Source organism: Pan troglodytes, chromosome 13 (assembly GCF_028858775.2).
Source record: "Pan troglodytes isolate AG18354 chromosome 13, NHGRI_mPanTro3-v2.0_pri, whole genome shotgun sequence".
Classification (NCBI taxonomy): domain Eukaryota; kingdom Metazoa; phylum Chordata; class Mammalia; order Primates; family Hominidae; genus Pan; species Pan troglodytes.
In genome coordinates this window covers 71,903,727-71,922,135 of record NC_072411.2, presented here as the reverse complement: position 1 = coordinate 71,922,135, position 18,409 = coordinate 71,903,727, and the positions used below count along the sequence as shown (strand labels likewise).

The window sequence follows — 18,409 nt, the reverse complement described above, 5'->3', positions numbered from 1 at the left end:
TTTTTTTTTTTTTGAGACGGGATTCTCGCTCTGTTGCTCAGGCTGGAATGCAGTGGCGCAATCTCACCTCACTGCAACCTCCACTTGTCAGATTCAAGCAATTCTCCTGCCTCAGCTTCCCAAGTAGCTGGGCTTACAGGCACCTGCCAGCACGCCCAGCTAATTTTTGTATTTTAGTAAAGACGAGGTTTCACCATGTTGGCCATTCTGGCCTCAAAACTCCCGACCTCAGGTGATCCACCCACCTCGGCCTCCCAAACTGCTGCGATTTATAGGCATAAGCCTCCGTGCCCAGCCTCCAACATTTATCTCAAATAAGTTTGGACCTAATAGGTTGATACTTCAATAGGAATTCTCCAGTGAAAACTCAGATTTAATACAGTAATTACAAATGGTGTTTCAGAAGGATCTCTTTTTAGTTTTAAACCATAGTTTACTAAAATATTGAGGCAGTAAAGTTTTGGGCTACTCTTGAATAGCAACTGTACATTTTTCATGAGTTAGAACCAGAACCTTAATAAGCTAATCAAATTCCATTTAAGAAAAATGCATTCTCTTCTTTGGTCAATCTATTCTTTTTTGCCTCTAAATTTTTACTACTTTTATTACTTTTCTTAAAAAGAATAATACTGTTTTAGTTCAAAATAATTTTTTTCAATAATGAGTAAAGTTTGAGAGGTTTATTTGGTTTTAATACAGAAAAGTTACAACTGTTCAAATTAAATATTTAGACAAACCTTGAACAGCCAGAGAACTAGTACCAGCAGATGGCTCCTGCACACCATATACAAGCTTATCCTCAGGATATGTAAGTCCAGAGCTCTTTAAAGCTATAAGGTACTTTTCATGACTTTTCTTTACACAAGCATTTTCTCCAAGACCTAATTAAAACAAACTTCAAATTAGAAAAAAATATTCCATTCAAAATCTCAGTATGGTCTTTTCATTAACTAGTATCTATAAATAGGTGAATATTCTAATGGAGTGGGAGCCCTAGAATGAATAATATAAGATAGCTTCAAATAACACTTTTGTGCTTATGTTTAGCACTAACAATCCGAGAATACACAGCATGTTTATACCAAATAATGAAATCTACAAAGTAGGTGAGCATCTAAAATATCCAAGGGAATGTGGGGCACAAAAATTAATAAGACATGATCCGAACTTTAAAGGAACCTGAAAATTACAGTAAAGAAAGTCAGAGAGGTAATATGGTAGATAATAATTATGTAGCGGAATTTACCTTCTGGTTTGACAGTCTGTGCTCTCGTAATACCAAGCATGCAGTTATCGAAAGCAGAGTGCTTGGGAAAGGCGTATGAATGTTTTGTATAACAATACACCATTCAACAATTCCAAGTTTTATAACTTAAGCTGTATATTAGAAAATCCTAGGCAATACAACACAAAAACTTAAAATATCAAAAGTGAAAACATAGACATGATGGTTGTTACTGTTAAAGAAAGGGGATCACGTCTCAGCCTTGTGTTTAAAGAAAGAGACGTAGGGCCGGGCGTGGTGGCTCATGCCTGTAATCTCAGCACTTTAGGAGGCCAAGGCTGGCAGATCACCTGAGGTCAGGAGCTCAAGACCAGCCTGGCCAACATGGTAAAACCCTGTCTCTACAAAAATACAAAAATTAGCCGGGCATGATGGCAGGTACCTGTAATCCCAGCTACTCGGGAGGCTGAGGCAGGAGAATCGCTTGAACCCAGGAGGCAGAGGTTGCAGTGGGCTGAGATCACGCCACTGCACTCCAGCCTGGGCAACAGAGCAAGACTCTGTCTCAAAAAAATACAATACAATACAATACAATAAAATAAAATAAAATAAAGAGAGGCAGAGCATAATTATCATGTCACACCAAAAGTTAGGAGACCTAGGTTCCAGTACCAACTCCAACATAAATTAATTGTGAGGTTTAAACAGGCCATTTCATTTTCCTAGGGCTCAATTTCCTCATCCATAAAACAAGAAGTTCTCTTGCCAGGCGCAGTGGCTCACGCCTGTAATCCCAGCACTTCGGGAGGCCGAGGCGGGCGGATCATGAGGTCAGGAGATCGAGACCATCCTGGCTAACACAGTGAAACCCCGCCTCTACTAAAAATACAAAAAATTAGCTCGGCGTAGTGGCGGGCGCCTGTAGTCCCAGCTACTCGGGATGCTGAGGCAGAATGGCGTGAACCCAGGAGGCGGAGCTTGCAGTGAGCCGAGATTGCGCCACTGCACTCCAGCCTGGGCGACAGAGCTAGACTCCGTCTCAAAAAAAAAAAAAGAAGTTCTCTTAATAACTTCCAGCTTTAGCATTCTATGAAAATTCTACAATTTACCTTTAAGTTCTAAAAGACTCAATTTCTTATCATTATAGTAAGATATGAAAACTATAAATTTCTTCTAACATTTTACTCACCAGAAGTCAGATCTTTGTAGTTTTGTTGGTTTGTCAAAACCTGAGTAAGAACAGACCGCATTGCTCCTCCCATTTTAGTCAGGTCTTCTAAAAAGGAAATTTGAGGTTCCAAAAGCTGAAGGACTTTGTTAAGGTCCTTTTCTGATGGTCCATCAGCTGCTAAAAGAAAAAAAGAAAAAAAATCAAATAAGGGTAATTTTGTTTAAAATATCTTACTAAAAATAACAGTATTTATTCTTTTAAAATTATAATGGCTTAAATTATAGTATTTTATAATCAAAAAAGTCAATACAAGAACTCTGTTTAGAAATTGGTATCTGCCCACACCTAGCCAAGCAAGGGTAGACTTGCTCAGGAATTCAGTCCTTTGGAAAACAGTAGATGGAAAAACACAGATGACCTCCTAAGATATGAAGGACTTAATTTGTGTAAGAAGCATTTAAATACAAAAAATTAACCGAGTGTGGTGGTGCGCGCCTGTAGTCCCAGCTACTCAGGAGTCTGAGGCAGGAGGATGGCTTAAGCCTGGAGGTGAAGGTGGCAGTGAACTGAGATCATGCCACTGTACTCCAGCCTGGGCAACAGAGTGACACCCCATCTCAAAAACAACAAAAAGAAGCAGCAGCATTTGATCTGTGGGCCCTATACTTCCACATATATAAATGTCATCATAAGATCATTTCAAAAAAAGATAGTATTTAAGAAAAAGTTTAGATCACATCCTAGAATAAAACAAGATATAATTCAAATACATTGAGAGTAGTATAAGAGTATTATGTCAAATTTAAACCTGTATAACAAATAACCTATCCCCTATAATATTCCAAAAATACAGATACATGTTAGCTGAAGGTCAAAGCAACTAAAGTGAAAGATAACTTCTCATAAATATGAATAATTGTATTACAAACTAAAAAAAAACAGGCAAATAGAGATGGAGAGAAAGAAAAGAAGCTTGGATAACAACTGAAAAAGAATATTAAAGACGAAAAATATAGAGAGGTTTTACAGAAGCCGAGGTCTAAAAGGAAGGAAATGAATAAAGAGATGTATAGCTTAACCATAATTTTTTTAAAACAAAAACAAACAAATGAACAAAACCACACCTATAAAAGAGGTAATGGAGAACCTGTGTGCCCAGGAAAGGGGATGTCCATTTCATTCAACATTTATTCAGAATCTCAAAACCTACTTTCTCAGTGTAAAGCTAATGTTATATATTATTCAACTTTATATTCTCCCCAGTGACTTATATAGTAATATAGTAGATGTTTAATTAATGTTTGCTCTTGGTTTTCAAGGGCTCTGAAACAAACTCTAACACAGATATAAGGATTATTGGATGAATGAGAAACAGAATTGAAAGAAATTGGGAAACCACAAGATCTCTGAGTTTTCATTACCTTGGATTGGTTATTGCAAGACCTTTCTTTAATTTCTTTAATTTTAAACAGTAATCTCTACACAAAAATGCAGAATTTTGGCTGGGCACAATGGCTCACACCTGTAGTCCCAGCACTTTCAGAGGCCAAGGCGGTGGATCACCTGAGGTCAGGAGTTTGAGACCAGCCTGGCCAACACAGTAAAACTCCATCTCTACTAAAAATACAAAAAATTAGCCGGGCGTGGTGGTGGGCGCCTGTAATTCCAGCTATTTGGGAGGCTGAGGCAGGAGAATCACTTGAACCCAGGAGGCGGAGGCTGCGGTGAGCTGACATCGCACCACTGCACTCCAGCCTGGGCAATAAGAGCGAAACTCCATCTCAAAAAAAAAAAGGCGGAATTTTTTTTGCACAGACAGAAATTAATGCTGAACAGAAGTAGTAATATAAGGAAGAAACTTCCATGAACCTACATTCATGCAGATCATCTTTAGATAAAAAATGCTTCCATTTTTTCCTTCGTGTTTTCAGATAACAGATAATTATAAAGCTATGTACTTATGTTGTCTACATTTTATAACTGTTATGTCAACAACAAAAAATATAATACACTTTCATGTGAAGTACTCTTTCATTAAACTAATGATAAGCTTTAAGGTTCTCATAATAAATAATTTCTATTTCTAAAATAGGACACCTGTAATACAAAACATAAATTCCCAAAAAGGTCTCCTAACTAGTATATAAGAAATAATGCATAAGGCAATTTCAATAACCCAGCTAGTAACTGGTTCCTTCATTCCGAAGAGACAGTAATTTGGAACCAAATCAAAATAATATTTTTCTTTATATATTCTTTTTTCTGTTCTTTTTTTTGGGGGGGCAGTGTGAGGCACAGGGCACACTCTCACTCTGTCACCCAGACTGGAGTGTAGTGATGTAATCATAGCTCACTGCAGCCTTGAACTCCTGAGCTCAAGGGATCCTCCTGCCTCAGCCTCCCAAGTAGCTAGGACTACAGGCACATGCCACCACCACACCCAGCTAACTTTTAAAAATGTTTGTAAAGACAGAGTCTCTATGTTGTCTAGCTGGTCTTGAACTCCTGGCTTCAAGCAATCCTCCTCCCTCAGCCCCTCAAAGTGCTGGGATTACAGGTATGAAACACCATGCCCAGCTTATTTTTCTATATTTTAAGATATATACTCTGTTAAGTAGAAGTACTTAACAAAGGATTGTATGTTTTTGCTTAAAATGTACAAATAAGGAAGTATAATGGTTTGCTCACAATAAAGATAACAAGACAGTTTTAGAAATGAGGACATTATATAACATTCCCCTACACTTTAAGGATGGAGATAGAAGATGAAAATGTGTGCCACAGTTTCAAAATGAATATAAAATTATTTATAGTACTAAATAATTTTAAACCTCTAAAAATAATGCAAAATGTAATCTCTTATAGAACAGAAATTCAAGTATCATTAGAAAGGTAAAAAACATCATAAAAAGTTAATAAATTTGATTCATACTACTAATGAATATCTGTAACTGACAATGTCAGACTGAGAACTTTTAATAGATACCTAAATCCAAATATTTACCTAACTGATGTATGTTAATCAAGATTGTGATTAAATCTTAAAAAGTAAGAAGAACATCTGTAATTTTCTCTTTTAAATATTAACATGATGATTATACACCCATATATTCTACCAGTAATCTGGAAGTCAGCAATTTGACCCTATCATAAGTTATTATATAATATATAGAGAGAATAAAAATATATAAAGACTTCTAAAAAAAAGTTGATAAAACATTTTATCTTCTAAAAATCTAAGTTAAATTTAAACATTTCCAGGAGTTCTCAATTCTGCTTTATCATAATATTGCAAATAAAGTCACGTTAACCCCACAAAATGGTTACTTCCTCATCTGCAAAAGCTCAAATAAGTTTGATCAAAAACATTTATGACCCCGGAAGCAGAAAGCACGAAACTACATCTACTGCAACATATAAGGTTATATAATTTATTTTTAGTGTGTTTCTATTCAATCCGTATTTTATAGTCATCTCTTTTTAAATGTTAAACAAAAAAATGATATCTAAAAAAATTCACCTCATAATTAATACTAAAACTTTGTAAATTTACAATTTAAAAAGAGTACTAACAAGAAGTAGATTAAAACATACCTGGTTCATTATAGCCTTCTCTTAAGTACTGAATAAGACAAAATATAAATCTTGGAAGAACAAATTCAGACATCATCAGTAAGTCTTTAGGGACACAGGGAATATTTGAACTTGATTTAATTTGATGCCTTTTGCAAAACCTGTAATATGAAAAAGAAAAAAATTAACAGTAATGTCTAATCAGCTAAAAATATATTATTTCTATTTACAATATTCGTAAATGGAATATAGGCCAATAAATCCTCCTTTATGATTTTTAAGGTACCAGGTTAAAAGAATGTAATTTTAAACCAGTGTTTATACAAAAAATGGCACTCAGGTATATTTTTCCCAAGAAAAGACCCATACTATTAATAGTTAAATTCCAAGTAGAATACAAAAAGAAAATCTCATTACAGGGCAAATTTTTTTAACTGAAATTTATTACTTTCAGGTACCACTTTATGACTTCCACTCTTTTAAACCATTAAGTACAAGTTGATCACTTCAAAAGCATTTACATTTTTCCTATTTCTAACTTACTGCATTAATGAATAGGTAAGTGATACAAAACCTTGAAGTTTATTTTAAAAGTTTATACACTGAAGTGTATACATTCCTTCTAATCTTGTTTATATTCTTTTTTTTTTTTTTTTTTTTTGAGAGTCTTGGTCTGACGTCCAGGCTGGAGTGCAGTGGCACAATCTCGGCTCATTGCAACCTCTGCCTCCCAGGTTCAAGCAATTCCCCCACCTCAGCCTCCCAAGTAGCTGGGACTACAGGTGAGCACCACCACACCAGCTAATTTTTTTTATTTTTAGTAGAGACGAGGTTTCACCATGTTGGTTGGCCAGGCTGGTCTCAAACTCCTGACCTCAGGTGCTCCGCCCGCCTCGGCCCCGTGAGCCACTGTGCCTGGCCTATATTCATTTTCAAGTATGATTGGTATGCTTAAGCAAAAATGAAGTTAACTGTTTTTTTTTTTTTTTCCCCTTAAAGACAGGGTCTCGCTTTGTCACTCACATGCATCCTGGAAGTCCTGGGCTCAAGCAATCCTCCCACCTCAGCCTCAGGCATGTGCCACTATGTCTGGCTAATTTTTTTATTTTTACTTTTTGTAGAGACAGGGTCTTGCTACATTGCCAAGGCTGATGTACAACTCTTGGCCTCAAGCGATCCTCCAGCCTTGACCTCCCAAAGTACTGGGATTGTGAGCCACTGTGCCCCACCCTGAAGAAAACTATTCTATAGTCAACATCCAAATAATCACAAATAAGTTATTCTGTGACCAAACACATAATTACCACATTAAACATGTAAAATGCCTAGAAATAAGTAGAAGGGAAGAGAAGCTATTTAAGCTGTAAAATATAAAAGATCTGAATAAATAGAGAAAAACAACATTCCTAAACAGAAAAATTGATCTTTTTTGTTTGTTTGTTTTAAAGACAGTTTTGGCCAGGCACAGTGGCTCATGCCTGTAATCCCAGCATTTTGGGAGGCCAAGGCCGGTGCATCACCTGAGGTCAGGAGTTCAAGACCAGCCTGGCCAACATGGCAAAACCCCATCTCTACTAAAAATACAAAAATTAGCCAGGCATGGTGGCACATGCCTGTAGTCCCAGCTACTTGGGAGGCTGAGGCAGGAGAATCGCTTGAACCTGGGAGGCGGAGGTTGCAGTGAGCCAAGACCGTGCCACTGCACTCCAGCCTGGGTGACTAAGCAACAGTCTGTCTCAAAAAAATAATAATAATAATAATAATAAAAGACAGTTTCCCCAGACTTAATGCCATTAGATTTACATCCCAATAGAATTAATCACAAACTAATTCTAAAGTTCAAATGGAAGATCATATTTGTGAAAAATACTATTAAAGCCTGAAAAAAAAAGGTTAATGATAATGAACTGGACCTTAAAGCACAGTATAAAATTATTTTAATTAAAATTCTGTGGTAATGTGCTAACATCAATGGACCACAATGGGCCGGACATGGTGGCTCATGCCTGTAATCCCAGGATGTTGGGAGGCCGAGGCTGAAGGATCACTTGAGGCCAGGAGTTCAAAACCAGCCTAGGTGACATAGCGAGACCCAGTCTACCAAAAAAACTTAATTTAAAATGAACAATAATGAAGTCCAGAAAAAGAACATACAAATTTGTGATAAATGTGACATCTCAAATCAATATGGTGGAAAGAAGACTTAATAAACTACTTTAGAACAAAATTTACTATTATTTAAATGCAGGAAGCAAATTTGATTCCTATCTTATACTATATACGAAATATATTCCGGAATACATTAAAAATCAAATGTAAGAAATGGAGCCTGGAAGATAATTAACTATTTTCCTACATTATCTCAGACTATAGAAAGCCTAAGTTAAGACTTAAAACCAAAAGCCACAAAAGAAAAAAAACTGACTATGTAAATCAAAAGCTTCTACACAGAAGACAGTAACAAACTGGAAAAAATATTTACAATTTATAAATGAGATAAAAGATTAATAGCTATGATTACAAACTCTCAAAAATGGATAAGAAAAATAAAGGAATTCAACAGAAAAATCAAGCAAGGTCATGAACAATTCACAAAACAAGTACCAAACAGCCAATAAACAAATGGAAAGATGCTCCAGTTTTCTCTAATAAAGCAATGAATTTTATTAAAACAAAAAATGAATATCTGGAGAAACCATTTTGTGATATCTAGTGAAATAACTGACCCATGCAATGGAGCCATTAGAGGAAAGCTTGAGGGGAAATTTTCATTACAGTTACTTACAGTTCATTACAGTTCTTTGGTTCACTACAGTTAATTTTATTAGGTGTGATAACAATATTGTGGTTACATAAGAAAAATATCTGACTATTACATCCTTATCAATCTGCTGGGTGAGGTGGCTCACGTCCTTAATCCCAACACTTTAGGAGGCTGACATGGGCGGATTGCTTGAGGTCAGGAGTTTGAGACCAGCCTGGCCAACATGGTGAAGCACCATCTCTACTAAAAAATACAAAACATTAGCCAGGCATGGTGGCACATGCCTATAGTCCTAGCTACTCAGGAGTCTGAGGCAGGAGAATCACTTGAAACCGGGAGGCAGAGGTTGCAGTGAGCCGAGATCGCACCACTGCACTCAAGCCTAGGTGACAGAGCAAGACTCCATCTCAAAAAAAAAAAAAAAAAAAAAAAAACCTTATCAATCTTAGCATCACCAGAAGTTTAAAAAAAAAAAAAATGGCAGAGAGACTGTGATGTGAGTAAAGCACACAACACCATTTATGAAATGTTCTTATCAAACAAATTGAACTTGAATGGTACCATGTCTCCAGAGCTAACTTCCATTTACAAGACGTACGGGAGATAAAGGAACACGTTAAATACACTACAAAAAAGGAAATAGACAAATGGAGAATGTGAGACATTATACAGGACAACTGACCCAGTTTCTGTAACCTGTCAGTGACAGAGGGGAATAAAGGGGTACCAGGGCTACTCTAGGTTAAAAGAGGCTTGAGACACCCAATAAGCACATGCAATACGTAAACCAATTCTAACAAACCAACTCTGAAAAGAATTTTTGAAAGGCATATTTTAGTCTTTCAAAAAGGAAATTCCTTTCCGAGGGAATCTGATTATAAACTGGGTACTAGTTCATTACAGTTGATTTTATTAGTGTGATAATGCCATTGTGGTTATACAAGAAAATGTTAGTGGTTATTTGATGATATAGGAATTATTTTATGTGGGTGTGACAACAACAACACTGTGATTATCACTAAAAGTGAATTCCCAGCTGGGTGCAATGGCTCATGCCTGTAATGCCTATAATCCCAGTACTTTGGGAGGCCAAGGCATGCAGATCACTTGATGTCAGGAGTTCAAGACCAGCCTGGCCAACATGGCAAAGCCCTGTTTCTACTAAAAACACAAAACTTAGCCAGGCGTGGTGGTGTGCACAAGAATCACTTAAACCCGGGAGGTGGAGACTGCAGTGAGCTGAGATCGTGCGCCACTGCACTCCAGCCTGGATGACAGAATGAGACTCTGTCTTAAATAAAAATTAAAAATTTAAAAAAAGTAAATTCCCTGTCTTTTAGACAGAGACAGGGATTTACAGATGAAACGCTCTAATATATGGGACCTGCTTCAAAATAATTTGGTGAGATAAAGGGAAGTAGACGGGAGTTTACCAAGAGCAGCTCTGAATTGCTACTTGTTGAAACTGAGAGATACATGAGGTTTCATTGTTATGTTCATGAAAAAGAATGCGGATAGATATCAAAGTCAATAAAGTACTCGCTTCTGATGTTTAAGGAATTCATTTAAAAGACTGTAATTTAAATTTGTCTTTCAGTCAAAAATGACACCAAGGGATATTTTCCCTAATAAAAAGATCATACTAGTTAGGTTCATTGTGCTGACTGCTTTTATATATGTTTTAAATTTTCTATACTAAAAAACTAAAAATCTTAAAAAGAAAAAAAAATCCCTACTCTTTAAAGATGAATGCTGAAGCATGTCTGGGTAAAATAACACGATTTGGGGGAATTGCTTTAAAATACTCTGCGAAAGGGAAAAAAGCAGTTGAAGCAAATGTGGCTACAATCTTTAAAAATGTTGAGTCTGCATGATTGGCACTGGAAGGTTCAACATCCTATTGTATTTACCTTTGCATGTGTTTGGAAATTTTCATAGTATAAAAACAGTTTTTGATCTTGCAGATCAGGAAAGATTCCCTTTACTAATTCGTTGAAAGCATGTTCAGAAATTTTTGTTGTATACATGGACGTGTAAAACAGGTTGAGTTTTTGGTGGCACTTGACCATATCTATTAAAATTGTAAATGTTCGTAACACAAGCTTAGCATTTCCATTTCTACGAATTTATTATACAGAAATACTCCTAAATATGCTTGCAAAGATGTTCATTATACCTCCATTTACAATATTAAAAAGTTAAAAATGCATGCATTTAATCATAGAAGAAAAGTGAACCAAACTATGGCAGATCCATAACATATTTTGATTTTTACAAAAATGAGGTAGATCAATAAGCACTGAAGTATAATTATATCTAAGATAAATTAAGTGAGAAATGAATTGTATATACATTTAATCTCTTCTATAAATACTATTTTGGAGAAGGGGAAACAAATGTTAATATATATAAGAAGAAAAACATTTTCAGAAATACATACCAAACTTTGTAGAAATTAACTGAGGGTATGATATGATATACTTCTACTTAGGACGTTAATTCTACGTACAATGTTTGAATTTTATATAACAAACATACATACAACTTTGTAATCAAAAGGAAAAATTTAAACCAAAAACAAAAAATAAGTTATGCCATACATTTGGTTTTACCTCCACAATTTAAAACATCATTGGTATTCTTTTTTGCTTCAAGGACCCTTTTGAGAATCTAATGAAAGTTACAACTCTTAAGAAAATATATACATATATACAAAATAAAAGTTAGCATGTTCACACTCTGCTGAAGTCTATCTACCCTTCAGGTAGGTCTTTCAATTGTTAGGTCAGCAGATTACAGTGCAGAGATGGATTTTCCTTGGTCCTCAAGGCAGACACACAGGCAGAGCCTGAGCAGCCTCCTCAGTTGCCTCTGTGTCCCATCCAAATACTATTTTCCACATCTGCCATATTATGATAAAGGTTAGGAAGCATTACACCTTAAGGTTTAAACCTTGATTTAAAAGAAAAAATGAATTTAAGAACTTCTTCCAGTCCGGGCACGGTCACTCACACCTGTAATCCCAGTACTTTGGGGGGCCGAGGTGGGCGAATCACTTGAGATCAGGAGTTCAAGACCAGCCTGGCCAACATGGTGAAACCCTGTCTCCACTAAAAATACAAAAATTAGCTAGACATGGTGGCGTATGCCTGTAATCCCAGCTATTCAGGAAGCTGAGGTAGGAGAATCGCTTGAATCCGGAGGCGGAGGTTGCAGTGGGCTGAGATCTCGCCACTGCACTCCAGCCTGGATGACAGAGCAAGACTTCATCTCAAAAAAAAAAACAAAAAAACAAAAAAACTTCTTCCAGCTGGGACACACAATATCTAAATAAAATCAAGTACGCTTTTTAAAAGCTGTATTTCCATAAAAGCTTTTTTTGCTTTTTTTTTTTTTTTGAGACACAGTCTCACTCTGTTGCCCAGGCTGGAGAAAATCAAGTACACGTTTTAAAAGCTGTATTCCCATAAAAGCTTTTTTTTTTTTTTTTTTTTTTTTTTTTTTTGAGACACAGTCTCACTCTGTTGCCCAGGCTGGAGTGCAGTGGCACCATACCAGCTCACTGCAACCTCCGCCTCCCGGGTTCAAGCGATTCTCCTGAGTCAACCTCCCGAGTAGCTGGGATTACAGGCACGCACCACCATGCCCAACTAATTTTTTGTATTTTTAGTAGAGATGGGGTTTCGCCATGTTGGCCAGGTTGGTCCCGAACTCCTGACCTCAGGTGATGCACCAGCCTCAGCTTCCCAAAGTGCTGGGATTACAGGCGTTAGCCACCGTGCCCAGCCTGTAAAAGCTTTTAAAGATAAAAGAGAATCTGGCCTGTGTGACAGATTAGAGAGCTAGTTGTGATCAAAGACAACTTAATTAAAAAGCCTGTAAGCATAAATGTGAAGGAGAGAAAATAGATGAAAGGAAAGCCAGGAGAGAAGAATAGGAAAACATAATTGGGCATGAAACTGAAGGATGCAATAAAAGAATTGAGAGCTGGAAAGCAGAAAGAGAAAGGATTAGAAAACACAGAAAGCTCTCTTGGACACTTTGTGCAGGAAAGAAACCAATTCCAAAGAGCAACTGGGTGGAGCAAAGAAAAATTTGAACAGAGTACCAAGTAGCTAAGCCAAAGGAACAGCAAGAATGGTCTAAGTAATTTTGAGACTGAGGTTACAGAAGTGTATCAGAAGACTGGAGATTAAAAACTTAATGCTCAAAAAAGTAAAAAAATCAAACTCTGGGAACTAGTGTGAGTACGGCAGAACTGTCCAAAGTGGATGTAATATACTGTAAGACTGACGAAAAATACTGGTTTTTGTAATTCAGGCTAAGCATAGTGTGGGGACTGACCATTTAACATAGCAGATGCTCAATAAAGAATTGATAATACTCAGTTCAAGGCAGGAAGATTGCCTGAGCCCAGGAATTCATGACCAGCTTGGGCAATATAGCATGACCCTGTCTCTTAAAAAAATCTTTTTTAAAATTACTGTTAATATTTTATCAAGTCTTAGAAAAAGACTTGCTGAAACAAAGACTTAATTAATAGTAGAACAAAAAAAAATTTTTTTTTTCGAGACGGAGTCTCACTCTGTTGACCAGGCTGGAGTGCCTTGGTGCCATCTCGGCTCACCACAGCCTCCACCTCCCGGATTCAAGCAATTCTCCTGCCTCAGTCTCCAGAGTAGCTGGGATTACAGGCATGTGTCATGACGCCCAGCTAATTCTTTCTTTTTTTTTTTTTTTTTTTTTTTGAGACGGAGTCTCGCTCCGTCACCCAGGCTGGAGTGCAGTGGCGCGATCTTGGCTCACTGCAAGCTCCGCCTCCCAGGTTCAAGCCATTCTCCTGCCTCAGCCTTCCGAGTAGCTGGGACTACAGGCACCCGCCACCATGCCCAGCTAATTTTTTTGTATTTTTTTTAGTAGAGACGGGGTTTCACTGTGTTAGCCAGGATGGTCTCAATCTCCTGACCTCGTGATCTGCCTGCCTCAGCCTCCCAAAGTGCTGGGATTACAGGTGTGAGCCACCGCGCCCGGCCTTCTTTTGTATTTTTAGTAGAGATGGGGTTTTGCCTGGCCATGTTGGCCAGGCTGGTCTCAAACTCCTGACCTCAAGTGATCTGCCTGCATCAGCCTCCCAAAGTGCTGGGATTACAGGCGTGAGACACTGTGCCTGGCCAACAAAATTATTTTAAGGGCATCCAATTAAATAATAATCTGCGACCCATTTAATAATCCCAGTTGTTCAAATTTTTTTTGAAGAGCTACTACATGCCTGGCACCTAGGCCCTGGGAATATGGAGGCCTTGTCCTCATGGAGCTAACTTTCTGAGGGAGGAGGAAAGAGAGAAACAAGAATATGGAAATATCTGATAGTAATAAATTCTATGAAATTATTTCTAGCCTGGGCAACACTGTAAAACCCCATCCCTACAAAAAATACAAAAATTAGCCAGATGTGGTGGCATGCACCTATAATCCCAGCTACCCAGGAGGCTGACGTAGGAAGATCACTTGAACCTGTGCGCAGAAGGTTGCAGTGAGCCAAGATCATCCCACTGCACTCCATTCTGGATGACAGAGTAAGATCCTGTCTCAAAAAAAAAAGAAAAGAAAAAGAAAGTATTTGACAGCACCATACATAAAAAGTATCCATGGGGCTCCTTTAGATTGGGTTTGTCAGGGAAGGCCTTTCTGAAGAGGTGATATTTAGGCTACAGGCCAAAATGACATGAAGGAGGTAGGCTAGGCATGCAAAGCTCTGGAGGAGGATAAGGGAGAAGTTTGCTATTTTTACTTCGTGTGTTTAGATTGTACCAATTCCGCCATGAAGAAATTTACTCCATTTATAACGCCTAAATTGATCCTAAAATTCATGTCACTTCATCAGCAATGAACTACGGCTACAGGTAGAACCAATAAGTCAAGTGAGCTAACCAAAAGACACCAGTAAAATCAGTCAAAGACCTGACAAATGAAACTGCATATAAACATGTATTAACAATCTCTCCCCAAGTGAACAAGAGAAGAGCTTTCTAGACAACTGGTATAGCTCTAAATTAAAAATAAGGCAGGAAGTAATACATTCACATTAGCAGCTCAGAGGTCACAGATAACTTTCTTCAAGGAACCCAATAGATTTGCAAGATTAAGAAGGTTAAATAGTCCTTAGTGGAGAAGGATGTTACAGCAATAATAGAATGATAAAATAGAACTAAAAAAATACTAGACAAAATGACTTCTCTAAATTTTGTTGGACATCATCTTTTTAAAATTTTTCACTGAAGCATAACCAATAACAAATTGCCTAAAAGGTTAAGTATGCAACTCAATGAAATATCACTAAATGAACATACTCATGTAAATGCCAATTCAAGATCAAGAAACAGAACATTACCCCCCGAAATTCTCCTTATGATTCCTCTGAAATCAAATTTGAATGACTAAAAGTAAATCTCCTGGACTGTGGGAGAAGTAGAGGAGAGAGGAAACAAAAGGGGAGGCAGGGGTTCTGGTGGTCTATTTGCAAGTTACTGATATTTGGTGGGGAGAAGGAGGGCAAGGAGAGGCCAACTCAAATAACGAAACCACATTTTTCAAGAATTTGAAAAGTATGTGAGATAATAAGCTCCCCTACAAGTAAGCCTTTGGCAAGAACATCTCATTCTCAACTTACTACACACATTACACATTATTTTGCAACAAATTATACAGATACACATTATTCTGCATATAATTTTGGATAATTCATGGAGATTCCTGGAGAGTCATACCCCCGCCCCATGTTAAAAGCCCTGATGATATAATCTGTGCCCTTCATCTGACAGGTGGGGAAATCTCAGAAACATTAAATGACATATTTGACTAAATTTTAACAAAATTATCAAAAGATATTTAGGATAAAGCCCAAAATGACATAAAAGGCATACCATAAACATATATGATATCTACCTAAACCAATCTATATATTTAATATGATCCAGTGAAAATAACAATGAAGAATAAACAAGCTGATTCTAAAGTTCATATGGAAAACTAAGAATCACTAAGAAAATTCAGAAAAACAAGAGTAATAAAAGTGAAGTAGCTTTATCAGAGATGAAAACTTATTTTAAAGTTGAAATCATCAGAAGTATTGATTCCAGCCTTTAGGAAGCTAACATTCTGTAGGACAGAGATAGACAATGATGATGAATACAATTAAGTAAACTACAAAGCAGAGAAAGGGAGATCAGAAATTCAGTTCCAAATTCACCTATACATATTCCTGGGCCATTTTTCTAAATATACATTTCTACATCGCTAATAGGAAGGACTAAAGTACAGCTCCATCCCATGTCTAAAACTGTTAGATAAATTCTAAGAACAAAAAGAAAAAACTTTAAATTCCATCTACACGGGTTTAAGTATTATTTAGTGGGCCCTAAGGTACCAGAAAAAAAAAATTTATGAAAACTAAAAATTTTAAATTAAATTACGGCATGCACATAAGATCAGAAAACTTGAAAGTAAAAATAGAGATGTTGAAAATCTATTAAACTATTAAGACAGTAAATATACATTGAAACCTTGAAGCAGAAACAAACAATATGGTAACGGTACATGAAAAATAATATGGGTCCAGAAATAGAACCAAATACATGTGGAATTTACAATAAAGGCAAAATTCAAATCTATGCAGAAAACAAGGCTTAATCAGAGAAATGATACTGAGATAATTGGGTAAACCAGCAAAGTTGGGGGTAGGCGGGAGGAACTTCCTCACATCTTATACCTTGATAATAAATTCCTAACATATCAAAAAGGTAAATGTAAAATGTGAAATCATTAGAGTTCTAGAAGCAACTTGGTGTGGGGAGAGTTACTTAATAATTGTGTAGAAGAGACAGCTTAAGTATGACAAAATCTAGAAGCCACTAGATTTTAATAACTACATAAACATAAAAGATTAATAAACATAAAATTAATAAACATAACAATTGACAAGAAAACATTTCTGTACAAAAATAAATGCCCATGGGCTTTTCTTTTTCTTTTCTTTTTTTTTTTTTTTTGAGACAGAGTCTTGCTCTGTCACCCAGGCTGGAGTGCAGTGGCGCAATCTCGGCTCACTGCAACCTCCACATCCCAGGTTCCAACGATTCTCCTGCCTCAGGCTCCCGAGTAGCCAGGATTACGGGCGCTGCCACTACACCCAGCTAATTTTTGTAATTTTAGTAGAGACGGGGTTTCACCATGTTGGCCAGGCTGGTCTCAAACTCCTGACCTCGTGATCCACCCGCCTCGGCCTCCCAGAGTGCTGGGATTACAGGCGTGAGCCACCACACCCAGCCGGCATTTGTTTTTGAAAAGACGAGTAGGAAAAAAGGTTTGCAACTCATAACTGGTCAAAGAGTTTGTGATGGTTAATATTGACTGTTAACTTGATTGGATACAAAGTATTGTTCCTGGGTGTATCTGTGAGAGTATTGCCCAAGGAGATTAACATTTGAGTCAGTGGACTGGGAGAGGCAGACCCACCCTCATTCTGGGTGGACACCATCTAATTAGCTGCCAGAGCAGCTAGAAAAAAGCAGGCAGGAGAAGATGTAAGACCAGACTTGCTGAGTCTTCCAGACTTCATCTTTCTCCCGTGCTGGATGCATCCTGACCTTGAACATCAGATATCAAGTTCTTCAGCTTTTGGACTCTTGGACTTACACCAGCGGTTTGCCAGGGGCTCTTGGGCCTGTGGCCACAGACTGAGGGCTGCAGTGTCGGCTTCTCTACTTTCGAGGTTTTGGGACTCGGGCTGATCCACCACTGGCTTCCTTGCTCCTCAACTTGCAGATGACCTATCGTGGGACTTTACCTTGTGATTGTGTGAGTCAATTCTCCTTAATAAACTCCATCTCATATATCCATATATCCTATTAGTTCTGTCACTCTAGAGAACCCTGACTAATACAAGGCTATTTTTCCTAAGACAATCCAAGAGAAAATGAGAAACGGAAATACCAATCGTTCTTAAACATATGAAAAGATGCTCAAGTCAGTCAATAAATACATTAAAACTACACTGAGGAAAAAAAACAGAAAAACTCACACTGAGGAAAAACTTGTCAAGATGGAGTAGCAAGGACCAAATTTACTCCCTCATCTTAAACAATTAGTTCATGTTCCCAACAGCGAGAATGGCGAAACCTCAAAATAAATGGGAATCACGTAGAATCTTCTGAAGGGCACTGCATTACCAATGCAGATAAATTCACTTGAGACTAAAGGTTGCTCTGAACCCACACTAATGTAGCTTAAAGATAAGCCCTGAGTCCAAGTAACTTATCTGCACTCCATAACAAAATCCAACCCTAACTAAGGAAGACAACTTAATCCACAATCAACAACATAAAGTGCAGAAATTCTGGCATACAATCAATGTTTTCTAGGCATGCAAAAACAAACAAAAAACAAAAACAGAAACATACGATCCATAACCAGCAGAAAATTAACAGACATAGACCCAAAAGTGATGGAGATAATGAGACTAACAAACCTATTTTCCATTTGTTCAAGAAGAGAAAGGACAGGAATGAAAGCATAATGATGGAAATAGAAGATATATAATAGAACTGTATCAAACTTGTAGAGATTAAAAAATAAGGCCAGGTGCGGTGGCTCACACCTGTAATCCCAGCACTTTGGG

General features: G+C 37.3%; 1 protein-coding gene across 8 annotated transcripts in view; it reads right to left on the bottom strand.

Moving 5' to 3' along the window:
* UBR3 (ubiquitin protein ligase E3 component n-recognin 3) overlaps positions 1-18,409 on the bottom strand; it is a 262,210-nt gene that overhangs the window by 211,367 nt on the left and 32,434 nt on the right. For 6 of the 8 annotated variants that reach the window (XR_010150127.1, XM_063791293.1, XM_016950001.3 and 3 more), the window contains exons 2-4: positions 5,991-6,130; positions 2,415-2,573; positions 738-881 (exon numbers count right to left, since the gene is read on the bottom strand). Coding sequence is in view for 7 of the 8 variants with exons in the window: in XM_063791293.1 (XP_063647363.1) it covers positions 738-881; positions 2,415-2,573; positions 5,991-6,130 (443 nt within the window). In the remaining variant the exon portion in view is untranslated. The remainder of the gene's footprint in view (positions 1-737; positions 882-2,414; positions 2,574-5,990; positions 6,131-18,409) is intronic. The other 2 variants (XM_016950002.4, XM_016950009.3) reach the window with 1 other exon arrangement.